Genomic DNA, 16,720 nt, shown 5'->3' with positions numbered 1-16,720 from the left:
ATGATAAGAGTACGCGGAATGATGCAGGAAAGTCACGTAGGTATAATATGAAATAAAATAAATAACGACGTTTCGGGCGCAACACAAGCGTCCATCATCAGCAGCAGGCCATGCTTTTTCCCACCTGATGACGGATGCTTGTGTTGCGCCCGAAACGTGATTTCTTTTATACCTACGTGACTTTACCGAAAGAACCAAAGAGTATGGTGTACCCTCAGGTGTTTGTGCCGCTCTCTTACTGCGTGTGCATCGTCCATCGTGAAACTTCATCATTACATGATGGGGGAAATAGTTTTCGCTTAACGAATTTATTTTTTTCTTCGCTAAACGCGGCACTTTTTTCAGAACGCATCTCTCGCGTTAACCGAGGACTTTTGCTGTACTCGGGTTTAGTGGCATACATCATCCTGGTAGGAAACTCCTGGTTACACCAGCCCACGGGATTATTGTGTCCATCCGTCCGTCGTGCAGGTAAGGGCTGGGTGGGGAGGGGGAGGGGCTGGGTGGGGAGGGGAGGGTCTTGGTGGGGATGGTGGGGCTGGGAGGGGTGGGGCTGGGTGGGGCTGGGTGGGGGGTGGGAGGGGTGGGGCTGGGTGGGGAGGGGCTGGTCACCCCGTGGTGACCTTATAAAACTCAACGTTTAACCTACTCACGCCGGCTTGTGCCCACCCTCAGTCGAGCATATTTGTGGAATACACCACGCCGCCGTTGACCCTGGCCATTGACCGAGCAACCCAACGTTCCTACCAGCTCCCTCCGCAGGAATGTGTGTAACTTCGCTTATTGACTTTGACATGCTTTTCTCATCAACTTTAACATGCTATTCTTGGTTACACAGACTGACATTAACTTGCAAATTTTTTGTATTAACTTTTACATGCTTCTCTCGTCAAAATACATATGCTAATCATACGCGCTACAGAAGCTCATTAACTTTGCACTATAATCCAACATGTTCCTCTAAGTTAATTTCCTTTCACATGCCACGCTATTTATTACCTTGACACTATAATACCCCATTAACACTACTTCGGCTACCTTTGTTCTCAAAAACTTCAACTGCTGCTGATAACGGCGTCTCTTCACAAGGCAGCAGACATCGCGGCTGTCACGATTTGCACCTGAAGACGATGGCTTGTGTGTTGCTATCGAAACGTCGTGATTTCTTTTGTTTTATTTCCACCTACGTGACTTTACCGAAAGAACCAAATGGTATAGATAAATAACTTTTCAAAGTGACACGGTCGCAGCGCCTTACCATTTGTTCTAGATTTGAAGCTTTCGTGACTGCAAGGATTCATATTCTTGGGTTTTTTCGGTAAAGTCACGTAGGTAAAAAAATTCAAATTAATAAAAGTAAAATAAAATAAAAATCACGACGTTTCGGAGGCGAAGAAGACGGAGGCTCGTGTTGCCTCCGAAACGTGATTTTTATTTTATTTTTTATTTTACTTTCATTAATTTTTTACCTACGTGACTTTACCGAAAAAACCCTAGAATAATTACCATTTGTTCTTTTTAATTCTGGCAACTGGAACATAGCACAATTAAGTGCGACACCCAAATGTAAAAAAACACGTCATGTTTTCGTGCGGTTGTGATGCCACAGCCTCGGAGCGACCTGCCAGTCACACACGTGTTTGTGTATGTATGCTGAACTTCTTTCGCACCGTACGTAGCCAACCGTGCTAATCGGAGGTGCGGCAAGCTGAGCGAGTGTGGGAGAAATGCCATAGTGTGCTAAATGGATAGATGAGCTTGACGTTAGGTTTGTTTGCCAAGTTGCCCGTGTAAATATAATTTAGATTAATGGTGCAATTGTTGCAAGCTCGAGCAAGACGAGAGAGAGAGAGGTCCCCTCCCATTCCCCACTTTAATTATAATCAATGCAAGAGGCATTAGATCATGCTTCGCAGAGGCGAGACCAGGAGTCGGGTAGAACTGGTCTTGACTGACCCCGAGGCAATTCTTTTTTTGGGTGAATGATGATTGTGAAACGTCGTGATTTCATTTAGTTATTTTTCATCTTGGGTCTTTCGGTAAAGTCACGTAGAAGGGGAATAATAAAATAAAACAATAAAATACAATTCTCACGACGTTTTGGCCACAACGCAAGCAGCCGTCCTCAGGTAAAGAACAGGTCTGTCGGCAGTGTAAATATACGCTGCCAAGCTTGGTGGCGTTCATTCAGACGCTGTCTTTCCGACAGACCTGTTCTTCACCTGAGGACGGCTGCTTGCGTTGTGGCCGAAACGTCGTGAGAATTGTATTTTATTATGTTTTATTTTTATTATTTTATTATTTACCTTCTACGTGACTTTACCGAAAGAACCAAAGAGTATATGGATCCTAGCAGTCACGAAAACTTCAAATCTAGAATGTGAAGTCATTATTGGAACATACACGGCCAAACAATGCATACACCACGGGGAAAAAATTAACCCGTAAAAACAAAGTTTTTCACTATAAATCCTTTATATGCGTGGCGGCTAGAGTCCTCTCGTCCTCTGGCTTGAGATGGCTGCCACCTATGGGTCAGATGATTGCCTGCCACCATTAAGCAATTGGTAATTAAATATAAATTTGTATTTCCTAAAAAGTGTAAAGTTATGGATTTTAAATTAAATATGAAATTTATTTTTTCCTAAAAGTGGAAAATTTTGGAAAAAATTTCACGAAAATAAATTGTCACGCACAACGAGTCTGTGTGCAAAATGTCAGCTCGATTGGATCACGGGAAGTGGGTTAAAAAACGACCGAAAGATTTGCACGGTCGTAAGCGCGCAAGCAAGCAAGCAAGTGAACTTAATATAAAGGATTTTTAAAAAGAGTTTGGACTACACCGGCGGGGGAGCTTTAATTGTCCACCTTGAAAATGCAACTCTTTAAATTGGCCTTAACCTCCTAGTCCTGTATAATACGCATGTACAGTAAAACCTTGGATTGCGAGTAACTTGGTCTGCGAGTGTTTTGCAAGACGAGCACATTTTTTAAAATAAATATTAATTTGATAAACGAGCGAGGTCTTGCAAAACGAGTAGTACGTGCATACGCTTCGTCTGCCGAGCGTCACGTGATCACAATTGATATACGAGTGCTCTGATATACGAGTGCTTTGGATTACAAACACGAATTATGCTCGCAATCCACGGTTTTACTGTATTAGAGAATGAAAGCCGGCAAGAAGAACCGAATCCCACTTCACCTCGTCACGCACGTGACCGCCAGTAAATCGACCCAGTGGCTTGCAGCACCATCCTCGCAGCAACCAAAGATGGCCCCGTGACCACTACCACCAGCCCCAATGACATCCATGATTCCGGGGGAATCTTATTAGACTTCAGCCACCCTTACCCCTCCGTGGAATCTTCCGCAGAGGGGCTACGAGTCAGTCATTGGTGAAAACACAAAGATCATTAAACTCACTATTGGAACCTCTAAGGAAAGCTGTCTCGGGTGTGGACCAATCAACTTCAAGGACAGTGCATACAGAGTTATGTTTTTTGTTTGCATTATGACTGCAGGTATTGTGGTCTATGCAAACATGACTCCTTGTAAAAAAAAAGGTGTCAGTTGTGTTGCCAGATAGAAGGGTAAAAAAACAATTATCATATTTTTTTACTGGCAAATGCGGTTCCAATGGTGTAAATGCTAACCCGGAGCTCTCATACTCTGATGGTGCATTGTCTTTGAGTTGTGCGCCTTTTGGCGTCATCTGGTCCAACACCATGTGAGACTAGGCTCTTAAGGAAAGCTGTCTCGGGTGTGGACCAATCAACTTCAAGGACAGTGCATACAGAGTTGTGTTTTGTTTGCATTATGATTGCAGGTATTGTGGTCTATGCAAACATGACTCCTTGTAAAAAAAAGGTGTCAGTTTTGTTGCCAGATAGAAGGGTAAAAAACCAATTATCATCATTAAACTCGTTACACCCAGAACCCGGTTTAATCGCAGGCGACCTCGTGGATTCTAACCCAGGATCACAGCGGTTGCCAAGCTCGACGGCTCTGGAACTCCCGAGTCACGCAGCCATGGTGACACGTGTAACAACGACTGCCAATGTTGGCTCCACCTGCACCAATCAAATGTAGTTGTGGCAGATTTCGTGTGTTGATACGGTGCGATCAATACCGACGGCAATAGTTAAACTTCCGATTCGTGTGGCGAGGACTGCTAGATTTGAAGCTTTCGTGACTGCAAGGATTCATACTCTTAGGTTTTTTCGGTAAAGTCACGTAGGAAAAAAATAGATAATAAAAATAAATAAAAAAAACAACAGAAAAAATAATATAAATAAAATATTTATTTTATTTCTATAATTTTTTCTATAATAACAAATAAAATTATTATATAATAATAGAAATAAAATGATTATTTTATAATGAAAATTATTTTAATTATTTTATTTCTATTATAACAATAGAAACAAAATAATTATTTTATTTCTATTATTTTTTCTATTATTTTTATTTTTTACCTACGTAACTTTACCGAAAAAAACCTAAGAGTGCGAGGACTGCTGTTTCCATAAAATAACAACACATTCTAGATTTTAAGCTTTCGTGACTGCAGGAATCCATACTCTTTGGTTCTTTCGGTAAAGTCACGTAGGTAGAAAATAAAATACAATAAATCACATTCACTGTGCATCTAAAATCACATCTTAGCTGAAGAGAGTTTATTGTTGTCAGTGGAATATTGATTCAAAATAAATGTTTGTGTTAGATCTCATGAGTAAAGTGTGTGTCGTACACCCTGCTCCACCAGTGGAATATATTTTAGCCTAATTGGAGAGATTTTCAGGACCATACTTTCGGTAAAGTCACGTAGGTATAAAATATAAAATAAATTCAATCACGACGTTTCGGGCGCAACACAAGCGTCCGTCATCAGGTGGGAAAGCATGGTCTGCTGCTGAGGCAGACTGTTTTAAAAAGGTTTGAAATGGGTGTAGCCCAAGGGTCATAAAGAAGTGGCCGGGGCTAGTGATGTTAATGTGAGAAATTAGCATGTAACTGTAAGATAGGAGAGCGGCCTCCTCAACGAGAGCATGGAAGTGGCTATTTTAATGTGAGAGATTAGCATGATCTTATACCTACGTGACTTTACCGAAAGAACCAAAGGGTAACAACACACTGTTTTTTTTCTTCTTCTTGGTTCTTTCGGTAAAGTCACGTAGAATGGAAATAATAAAATAATAAAAATATTTAAATATTGCTTTATACTTTTTCATTTTATTAATTCAATCACGACGTTTCGGGCGCAAAGTCACGTAGAATGGAAATAATAAAATAAGAAAAATAAAACATTCTTTTATAATTTTTATTTTTATTATTTCAATTCTATGTGACTTTACCGAAAGAACCAAGAAGATGAATCCCTGCAGTCACGAAAGCTTTACATCGAAATTCAACACACTGTTTACTTGCCTTCACCAAGCACCGATGTAAATTCCACACTCTTATGGCACTTGATCGCAGAGGCTCTTGGATACCCTGGCATTGAGTTACTCGATAGAAACTTTCACCCTCGATAAACGAGCTCATAAGGAGGGCTGCAAAGGGCTCGAGGAGTGGGTACGGCCGAGGACACGTGCCATTCTAACATTACGAAAGGGTGAAACTAATACAATTTGACACATTCTCTGAATTTGCTCGATGGAATGAAAGAATGATTGGAACGAGGCCAAGGGGCAGAAATAAGTACGCTGCCAGGCAACTCGAATAAAGGAGCAGAGCCTGTAAGAGCTCACCAATTGCGAAATTTCTCAGCTGGCTTCTGAGACAAACATACAAAGAAGAGTTTTATGGCCGACAATGCTATTTCGTTTTACACTGACACCAACATTGCATAGCTACCTAGGAGGACATCTGATGAGGACCCGAGGAGAGGCTCGCATTCATAGGAGACCACCTCCGCAACATCTCTTCTAGAAGCCGCCAGAAACTTCTGCCCAACAAATTCGAGACCGCGCTTCCAAGAAGGGTTTTCCCGAAGAGGGCACGGCGAGGCGATGGCGTCTTGAGCAGCAGCAGCAGAGTTTGAATGGAGCAGGCTAAAGGGTGCCGTCCATAAATGACGTCACGTGATTTTGGACGATTTTTGACCGCCCCCCCCCCCCCATCGTCACAAAAAGTCAGACCCCCCCCCCTCAAATATGACGTCACAAAGCTCTGCCCCCCCCCCCCAAATAAAACATGCTTCAAATCGCTTTAAACTATTGTCATTGTAGCGCGTATTTAATGTGGCGCTGCACTCTGATGTTGCAGGAGAAAACATGTATTAAAAAGTCTATTTAATTAAGTAGAACGTGTTGTCTGTATTTATTTAAAGTTGCGCGTTTTGATGTGACGTCATATTTCTGACCCCCCCCCCCCCTCATTGTCACAAATGTCTGCCCCCCCCCCCTAGGTGCGTGACGTCATTTATGGACGGCCCCTCACACTCGGTCCGGGTGTAAGTTTGTGAGCCGCTGTTTGTTTCGGGTGGCTGCAGTCACTCCATTGTGGGGGTGGGGGACATCATTTTTTTTTTTACACGCTTGTATTTAACTCACTCTGTTGTAAGCTCAAATCTTGTAACTCAATTTTAACCCACTTCCCAATGTGGTATCGACTGCAAACTGGTATACTTATGTAATACTGATGACAATGCCATATTCTATTATTAAAAATAAATGTAAAGATTTTTTACACGCTTTTTATTAACTCAATCTGTCTGTTGTTGTCGTATCCTCAAATCTTGTAACTCAATTTGTACCCACTTCCCAATATGGTATCGACTGCAAACTTGGTTTACGTATGTCATACTGATGACAATACTATATTCTATCATAAAAAAATTTTCAAAAAATGTAAACTATCTTTTTTACATGTTATGTTTCGCCTTGGGTCTAATTGTCCACGCTCAACTCACGTTGGCTGTAAATCACCACGGCCCCCTTACGTTATGGCAAGCCTCGGGGCCACTTCCTGGAGTCGTGGAGTTCTGCCATTACTAGTAGTGTACATTTCATTAAAGCGTGTTGTTTTAAAAAAGGTATTTTTAAATATTACTTATTTATTCATGTCCCACTTGCGAAGGAGAATTGCCCAAATGGGGAGCGGTCGCTGTTCTTAAGCGGTTGATGATGGAGCCACCGGCAGAACATCGGCGAGCGTAGCGGTGGTGGACCTGAGTAACCTCTGAATAACTCCAAAGTGTTCCACAGCGGTGTTCAGTTGGTCACTTCTCAATTGTATTCGTGTCACCCTTTCCTGGTCTGCCAATCAGTCTTTTGTGCCGTTTGGGAGACCAAGACCACCATCGCAGGGTCATATACAGTACTGAGTAAAATATAAGATGATGATAACTTGAAATTGGCCAGGAGCGAAGGGAGTTTGAGCCGAGAACCTGCAATTGCACTGGTCTCTTTCCTTAATCACAACAATGTTGGCGTTGCGACTATATTGGAAATAAATAAAAAAAAATGCGTTCCTACGCAGAAAAATGTCAGGCAGACTGGTCTGATGGCATTTCTGTATTTATAGAAAAAACTTTAAAGACTCCCGTGTGTTTCCCCCCATGCCTATGAATCTCTCACTGTGCTGTCGTGATCTGTAATCTCAAGCAAGACAAAGATCACACGTATAGTCTGAACAGACTGTTGGGGCAAGTGCTGTTAGCAAGCACCTAATGAAGGCCGGCACGGCACACGAGGGGGTGGGTGACTAGCACCACGTCCGGCGATGTTTACACACCACACCAGGTACTCATTTGAAGCTGAATCGACCTAGGGGAAGCCCATGATCGGTTTAGATAATCGTCACTGGTGTTGGCCTTGAGTGAGAATTGAACTTGGGTCGCTGGGTTCGTAGCGCAGCGCGCTCACCGATCATGCGCACACCGATTACCAGGAGAACAGACGCACAACGCGTCCCGCACTGACCAGCGTGGTGAAGTATGGTCATGCAATTCCCATGACCGACACGGCATGAGAAGGCCTGAATTTGCTGACTCATCGATTGACAACTTAAAATAATAGTTAATAACACGTGATATTTCCTGCACGTGCTATATGCAATTAGAAAACAAATGCATTTTACTTTGTCTCTTATTTCAGGAGGGTCCTGCTTCATACAGAGGGATATTTGAACAATAATAATAATTTCAACTTCTAACGCGTCGTAGGGCCCTTGTGAGCTCACTCTGGTAGAGAGAGCGAGATCGACTAAGAGGCGAGAGGAACCACATACAAGCAGGAAGGTAGCCTGACAGTAAGCCGGCACGCCAACAACTGCCCAAGCTCTTGCTGTCCTCTATGTGCTGTGGTGTTATCAGCCAATTAATTACAAGTTTACACGTGGGAGGAAGCCGGAACTCCCAGAGGAAACGCACGTGTGCGAGGGGGAAACACTCGATCCCGTGCAGACAAAACAGATATGAAGGTGTTACTTGCCAATTATTGAGCGTTTCCATGTGGGAATGAGCCGGGGCTCCCGCACGTGCGAGGGGGAAACGCTATATCCCGTGTTTAGTCTGTTGTCCTTCTCCCGCTGGGTGGGGGGTGGGAGGGTTAGGGCTGGGTGGGGAGGGGCTGGTCACCCCGTGGTGCCCTTATAAAACTCAACGTTTAACCTCCTCACGCCGGCTTGTGCCCGCCCTCACAGTCGGCCATATTTGCGGAATACACCACGCCGCCGTTGACCCTGGCCATTGACCGAGCAACCCAACGTTCCTACCAGCTCCCTCCGCAGGAATGTGTTTACAGACCAATTCAGATCTTATTGGTCACCCCGTGCCCTTATACATCTCAACGTTCATCCTGCAAAGTCCCATCACAAGAGATAAACACAAACAAATAGACAAAAACATTGAAATTATTGAAACGGCTTTACGCCGTATGGACCTGAAAAATAAATTTCCCTGTACAAGAATATGGGTAAGGGGCCGTCCATAAATGACGTCACGCGCCTAGGGGGGGGAGGTCAGATATTTGTGACGATGTGTGACGAGGGGGGGTTTGAGAAATGTGACGTCACATCAAAATGCGCAACTCTAAATAAATATAGACAACACGTTCTACTTAATTAAATCGACTTTTTAATAAATGTTTTCTCCTAAAACATCAGAGTGCAGCGCCACATTAAATACGCACTACAATGACAATAGTTTAAAGCGATTTGAAGCATGTTTTATTTTGGGGGGGGGGGGCAGAGCTTTGTGACGTCATATTTGAGGGGGGGGTCTGACTTTTTGTGACGCCGTGTGACTAGGGGGGGGGGGGTCAAAAATCTTCAAAAAATGCGTGACGTCATTTATGGACGGCCCCTAAACCGGCCAGGAGAAATTTCCCCCACAAATGCCACGGCTAGGTGTGTGTGTGTGCATTACAGATGCGTCGTCTATTGTGCGTGTAAATGACATTGAGACTTTATTTCCGCATATACATTCTTAAGCAAATTTGCCATGAAACGAGGAGGGGAAGGGAGGTGGGGAGGGGGGGTTCGATTTTGGTGTTTCATGAAGGAGGAATGAGGAAACTGCGTCGTTCCTTAAGAGGTACGACAGAGCGAGCTCGCGAGCTGTCTGCAAGGGTTGCGCGCGTGGTGGAGAACTAGTGGCTTTAGTAGAATAACTATTGGGTTTAGAAGAACTATTGGGTTGTGTAGAACTACTGGATTGTTCCGACAGGCTAAAGGGGAGACGACAAAGCGAGCGAGGTAGGGAGAGAGTTGATCGCAAGGCAAAGCCAGGGGTTACAGAGGTGGGGGAACAGACACACTCAGAGACGCGCAACAATTGAAAAGAAGAAGAAATCCGATGTGCACGGTTGGGCACGTACGGTGCGAAATAAGTTCAACGTACCGCACTGATATAGCGCAGAGGCACGGGGTTATAATCGAGAGATAGAGAGAGAGAGCGACGGAGATAGGAGGACAGCGTTTTGTTGTCAACACAAACTTAATACGAGAACAGAGAGAGAGACGGAGAACCGCGGGGAGACAGGTAACGGGGGTAGTTGGAGGGGTGGTAGAACAAAGCGGCAAAGTGAGACAGAACCAGGCAATTGTCAAGCAAGAGACAGAAGGACAGCAAGGGAGAGATACGGGGAGAGAGCCACAGACAGACGGAGAGAGATGAAATGAAAGGATAGAGAGAGAGAGACACACGAAAAGCGAGAGAGAGAATTTTTTAAAAATATAATAAAAAATAAAGAAACAAGAAAAGAGAGAGACAAAATTTGAGAGAGACCTAGGCACACGGTCCGAGCAAGCGAGACTTGGCAGAGAGACACAGAAGCAGCAGAGACCCAGATAGACACAGAATCAGACCCCAGAGAGACAAAGTCGGGGCGGAAGCGATGGAAGGAGCTGTCCCGTGCGATTACTGCCTCGGAGGATCAGCAGCAGCAGCAGCTGCCGTGAAAACCTGCCTCACCTGCTTGACCTCGTTTTGCGAGGAACACCTGAGACCACACAAGGTAGGGGGGAGGACGTGCAGCAGTTTCTGCACTTGAGGCTGAGTCGACCTCGACGAGGAACGGTTGTTGGGGCGTGAGCGGAGATCGAACTCGGGCGCCAGCCCGGTTCGTAGCGCGGCGCGCAAATCGTTGCACCACCGCTCCTCACTCACGCACGCACGTACGCACAATCACCAGCTTTGGATCATCATCATCATCGGTAAGTCAAGTATTCATGCTCTGAGGTTTTGTCGGTAAAGTCACGTAGGTAAAAAATAAATAATAAAAATAAATAATATTAAAAAGTAAGGGGGGGAATATTTATTTATTATTTTATTTCTATTATTTTTATTATTATTTATTTATATTATTTATTTTTTACATACGTGACTTTACCGAAAAAACCTAAGTATGAATCCTTGCAGTCACGAAAGCTTAAAATCTAGAAAGGTAAGTCAAGTGTTTATTCAGTATTTCTACTACTATTCATTGTCTATGAATGTTTTTTTTTATATATAGGGGATTTTCACGCGACTATTTAAAATTGTTTTGTTTGTAGTTTCATTTGGCATCGGTTAAAGTTCTGATTTCAATTGCGATTTGAGGCTCGTTGTAAATGACTGGCGAAACGTCGTGCTCCGATTGTAAATGTTTGTGGCTTGGCTCTCCAACACACCGGTTAGTGCTGTACTAGTGACGAATTGACACGTTTCGTTTACGTGGCAATGCTTACTCAACGGCTGTATCGGGTGGCGGCGGGTTTGACGATACATTTACATATTTACACGATCTAACCCCCCCCCCCCCAAAAAAAAACCAACTGTGTTATGGATTCAATTGCGATGTTGTCTATTCTTACTCTGCTTCTTTCGGTAAAGTCACGTAGGTAAAAAATATATATATATTTGTAGTTTTATTTTAAAATATTTTGTTTTTATGTTATTTAAACAAAACAAAAAAATATTATTTTTATTTTATTTTTCTACCTACGTGACTTTACCGAAAGAACCAAAGAGGATGGGTTCCTGCAGTCACGAAAGCTTCAAATCTCGATCGTCTATTCTTGTTTGCCACGCTACAACAAAAAATAAAAGTTTCTGGCCTGGACTTTTTGCAGCTGTTTTAGACTAAATTCAGGGTGTTGATTCCAAATCTGATCTCAGATTTGCTCTATCACATCTCATTTTTATGCTATCGGCATACCCCATTTTCATTGATTTTACCCGAAATTATCTCTGTCACTTACGATTGCAAGTTGTTGCGAGTCAGTGACTGCTTTAGTGTTAAAATACGGTGCTGTATTCTTAGGATAGTGCGTTTATAATATCACTTTATGTAGATATCCACATTTATTTAATATTTTTCTTCTGCAGTTTTTATTGAAAATGCAATATTTGATATCTCAAAAACCTGATGTGATAGACAAAAACTGATGCCAGATTTGGAATCGGCACCCCAAAATGACCTTAAAACCGTTGGAATACCTCGTGCCAGAAAAAGTGTGTTGACCAGTGTTATTATTTATATCAAACTTAAGAACGCCCTCCGGCCATAGTCCGGGCAAAAACCCAGCGGACCGGTCTGTGTCAGGACATTGCAAATAGAATCAAAGGAATTTAAATACAAATGTTTAAATTAAGTATTGTATTAGGGGCCGTCCATAAATGACGTCACGCACCTAGGGGGGAGGAAGGGGGGGTCAGACATTTGTGACGATGTGTGACGAGGGGGAGGCGGGGTTTGAGAAATGTGACGTCACATCAAAATGCACAACTTTAAATAAATATAGACAACACGTTCTACTTAATTAAATAGACTTTGTAATAAATGTTTTCTTCTACAACATCAGAGTGCAGCACCACATTAAATACGCACTACAATGACAATAGTTTAAAGCGATTTGAAGCATGTTTTTTTTTTGGGGGGGGGCAGAGCTTTGTGACGTCATATTTGAGGAGGGGGGGTCTGACTTTTTGTGACGCCGTGCGACGAGGTGGGGGAGGGGAGTACAAAATCGTCCAAAATCGCGTGACGTCATTTATGGACGGCCCCCTAGACGGGGGTAGAGTCTTTGTATTTAAAAGGGCTGCTACACGGTGGGCGACAGCGTGGTGGAGAGAGAAGTCCACGGCTGTAATCTTGTAAGGCGCTGCCCCGTACAGCATTCACTCACTCTCGTAGACAGACTTTTGACTTTTAAAAACAGCTTTTATTGCCGCCAGCAGCAACAGCACTGGAGGCGATTCCGATATAAAATACACAAAGTCACCAGCAACACAAACGAATTAACGCTACAAATCGACGCGCTGTGGCGATAAATGCACCGCGCACAACACGAAAGAAAAGTCACGTGGTGGTGGTGTTCTTCGTGCACGCCACGGTGACGAGCGAGCGCTTCAGAAGGTGAACACGAGGGTGCCGTCCACGCTGGTACAGAGAGGGGCTTTTCCGGCTCCCCAGCGTTCGAAGAAGTAGAGAGAGAAAGAGACAGAGAAGAGAGAGATGAGAGAGAGACAAGAGGAGAGAGAAACTGCAATATCGGGTTGATGCGCGGGGTGGACGGAGCAAGCCCCTATTCCATCTCCCTGTCCCAAAAATCAATTTAATATAAAGTAGCACAATGTGGTACGTATCAGATATTAAACTTTATAAGAACAGGAGAGAGAGAACGATTCGGAGGCGCCAGGAAGAACCACAGACACGCGGCTCAAAGCAGCCACGCGGTTAAGCCGGCGTCAACAATTGCCTAAGGTCTGCGGTCCTCTTTCTATGAAGGTGTTATCGGCCAATAATATTGGGCGTATCAACGTGTGGGAGGGAGGAAGCCGGTGCTGTCACAAGTGCGAGGGAGGAGGGAAACGTTTCATACTGAGAAACATTCTCCTAAGGTTCAGCCTCCACTTCTCCCCGACGGTCCTCATCTTTGGATACCCGAAGGGCGACGGACCCCAACATCTTCAGGGGCCGGTCAACGTGCTCGTCGGCTACGCCAATCTCGCCATATACAGGGTGAGGAAGGTGGCCCTGAAGGGGAAACGTCCGGCCAGCAGCCTGGGCATCTTCCGCGCTCTGGTGTGGGCTGGAGTTCCGCCATGCGGCGCGGCTGACCCACGCCGTGCCGGCCTTCAAGGAGCAGTGGGCGATGGAGGAGGCCGTGTGCTCGGTGGTAGATGACGGGGAGCTCTGCATGCAGATTATGAGCTACCCGTCAGAGGCCGTTGGACTGCGAGAAGGGCGGCGTGCAGAACGAGAGAGAGCGAGAGAGTGAGCGAGAGAGTGAGCGAGAACGAGAAGGGGGGGGGGGGGGTTACATAAAGCAGTGTAAAATAAGTATAACCAGTAAAAACAAAGTTTTTCACTATAAATCCTTTATATGCGTGGCGGCTAGAGTCCTCTCGTCCTCTGGCTTGAGATGGCTGCCACCTATGGGTCAGATGATTGTCTGCAGTATTAAACAATTGGTAATTAAATATTTAATTTGTTTTCCCTAAACAGTGTAAAATTTTGGAAAAAAATTTTCACGAACATTAATTGTCACGCACAACGAGTCTGTGTGGAAAATGTCAGCTCGATTGGATCACGGGAAGTGGGTTAAAAAACGACCGAAAGGTTTGCACGGTCGTAAGCAAGCAAGCACGCAAGCACGCAAGCAAGCAAGCAAGCGAACTTAATATAAAGGATTTAAAAAATACGAAATGATGAACGAAGCAAAGTGCCGACTACACCGAGCATCTTCTTGTTTCCACTGATCGTAAAAAAAAAAAGACGGACCAGGCGGAGTCGATATTGTTGCTGTTCACGTCACTCGGAGGCGGCACCACGGAGCATTTGGCTGTATCTCTGGGCATTGTTCATGTTCATATCTCAGCTCATGCTCACGTCACTTGTCATTTGAACACGTAGGCTTTCGCGACCAATATGAGTTAAATGATGACGTCACCCTGCTGCTGCTGCTGCTGCTCTATTTAATACCGGGGAGCAAGAGCGGAGCCTCACCATTCTGGCGGAATTGCCCGACGATGCTGGATGCAATTACCAGCGAAACGTCGTACTACTGAAACAGTAAATTTCGATTTAAAGCTTTCGTGACTGCAGGGATTCATCTTCTTGGTTCTTTCGGTAAAGTCACGTAGAAGGGAAGTAATAAAATAATAAAAATAAAACATAATAAAATTATTCTCACGACGTTTCGGCCACAACGCAAGGAGCCGTCCTGCTTGCGTTGTGGCCGAAACGTCGTGAGAATTATTTTATTATGTTTTATTTTTATTATTTTATTACTTCCCTTCTACGTGACTTTACTGAAACATTGCAAATGTTGTGGTCTCACGCTTCAACACACCGGCGGGCTAAAGCAGTGAACTATTTCGTCTTTTGTCAACGTGACACTTTTTTGCCGATTGGCCGTGTCGGGTGGTGGAGGGTTACGACACATTTATAAATAACGCGATCTCACCCACGCTCGTGTCCCAGCTCATGTTCATGTCTCAGCTCATGTTCGTGTTCCTGATCACGCTCACGCCCGCGTCTCTCCCCCTTCTGCCCTCGGCCGTCGTGACAGGAGAACGCTCTGCTCCGCACGCACCAGCTGATTGAGGCGACGCGCAACGTGGCGGAGAAGCTTTGCCCGACTCACGCCCGAGTCCTCGACTTCTTCTGCGAGCGCGAGCAGCGGCCCCTTTGCCACGAGTGCTCCCTTGGCTCCGAGCACCGAACGCACCGGCACACGGCGCTGGAGGAGACGTGCAGGGCCAAGCGGGTGAGCGGGTGCTCCACCGGCTCTGAAACACTCGATGTACACATTCACCGACTCTCACACGCTCACCGACTCCGATATTGGCTCACCATACGCTCACCGACTCTGATTCACTCACCCACTCTGATACACTCACCTACTCTGATTCAATCACCATACACTCATCAACTCCGAGATGCTCATACTCTTAAGTTTGAAGGTAAAGTCACGTAGGTAAAAAATAATAGAAATAATAATAGAAATAAAATAATAAATCATGACGTTTCGGAGGCAACACAAGTCTCCGTCATCAGGTGGGACCGTCACAGCCAGATTTACTGTCTCAAGTGACTTTACCGAAAAACCTAAGAGTATGAATCCTTGCAGTCACGAAAGCTTCAAATCCGAGAGGCTCACCGACTCCGATCCACTCACCGTACGCTCACCAACTCCGATGCACTCAGCAACTCCGACATGTTCACCGTACACCAGGGGCGGTTTCTTCATTAGGGCGATTGGGCGACGCACCACCAATCTCATTCAACCACAGTTACGCTAGGCGTTACTGTGCCTCTGGATATAGTCCAATCAGCGTCATGTCACGTTCTGTGGAGTACCGCCTCTTTTTGGGCGATTTCACTCTGGCTGAGAATCGCCCAGAGTTTTCCCATAGACTTACATTCAAAGATGTTTTTTTTCGATCGGCGGGCGCTGCAATGCATTCTCTATGGCTTCCTGGAGGGCTCGCACTAACGTGCTTACGTCATCATACGTAAGCACGTTTCAGTCAACAATATTATTTGTCGCCACCTAGTGGAATCTTTAATAAAATAAGCTGAGTGGATTGTAATAATAGTGAGTATAGAAACAAACAAGATGTATTGTTAAGAGTCACTTTTCATTAATATTAAAGAAGTGAAGTTGCCTTTACATGCTTAAGCTGTTAATTTATCGATTGCATGGGTGGACCTTATCCCTATCAATCATCCAGACATTTGCCCCCCCTGAGAGATTTTGCAGGAGCCGCCACTGCCGTACATCCACCAGCTTCTATACGCTTACTGTACACTGCTAGCTACTATACACTCACCAAATCCTTTGCGCTCATACGCACGTGATGGCAGCAGTATGTTGAGGAGCTGAATTCTGAATTCTAATGTCAAAGGCTTCTAGCGACGAGGAGAGGGAGTTAGAGTTCGTGCATTTTTTTCTGTTCCTCTTCCATTGAAGGAGCACAGGCTGCAGTGATAACACAGGGATTTTACTTTATTACATCGCGTAGATATAAATGTGTAGTTAAATCCACCACCACCCGACACAGCCAATTTGTAAGGTTTGTCACGTGAACGGAACATGCCAATTCGTTACTAGTACAGCGCGCTGGTGTGTTGGAGAGTAAATCCACAACATTTGCAATCTGAGTACGATGTTCCGCCAGTAATTACAACCAGCATCATCAGGCGACAGCCAGATTTGGCTGTCGCCTGATGCTAATTCACACTCAAATTGTAAATGTTGTGGGTTTACTCTCCAACACACCGGT

General features: G+C 44.6%; 1 protein-coding gene and 1 pseudogene across 1 annotated transcript in view; one reads left to right on the top strand and one right to left on the bottom strand.

The window, feature by feature from the left end:
* The first annotated feature begins 9,540 nt into the window (after positions 1-9,540).
* LOC133359262 (proto-oncogene tyrosine-protein kinase Yrk-like) overlaps positions 9,541-16,720 on the top strand; it is a 38,901-nt gene continuing 31,721 nt past the window's right edge. Inside the window, exons 1-2 of the mRNA XM_061577741.1 lie at positions 9,541-10,463; positions 15,004-15,201. Of these exons, the coding sequence (XP_061433725.1) occupies positions 10,344-10,463; positions 15,004-15,201 (318 nt within the window). The 5' untranslated portion in view covers positions 9,541-10,343. The remainder of the gene's footprint in view (positions 10,464-15,003; positions 15,202-16,720) is intronic.
* LOC133359284 (U2 spliceosomal RNA) lies at positions 12,949-13,115 on the bottom strand (annotated as a pseudogene).

Source organism: Lethenteron reissneri, chromosome 64 (assembly GCF_015708825.2).
Source record: "Lethenteron reissneri isolate LAM-NWPU_2019-01 chromosome 64, ASM1570882v1, whole genome shotgun sequence".
Lineage (NCBI taxonomy): Eukaryota > Metazoa > Chordata > Hyperoartia > Petromyzontiformes > Petromyzontidae > Lethenteron > Lethenteron reissneri.
This window is presented reverse-complemented; position numbering and strand designations above follow the sequence as displayed.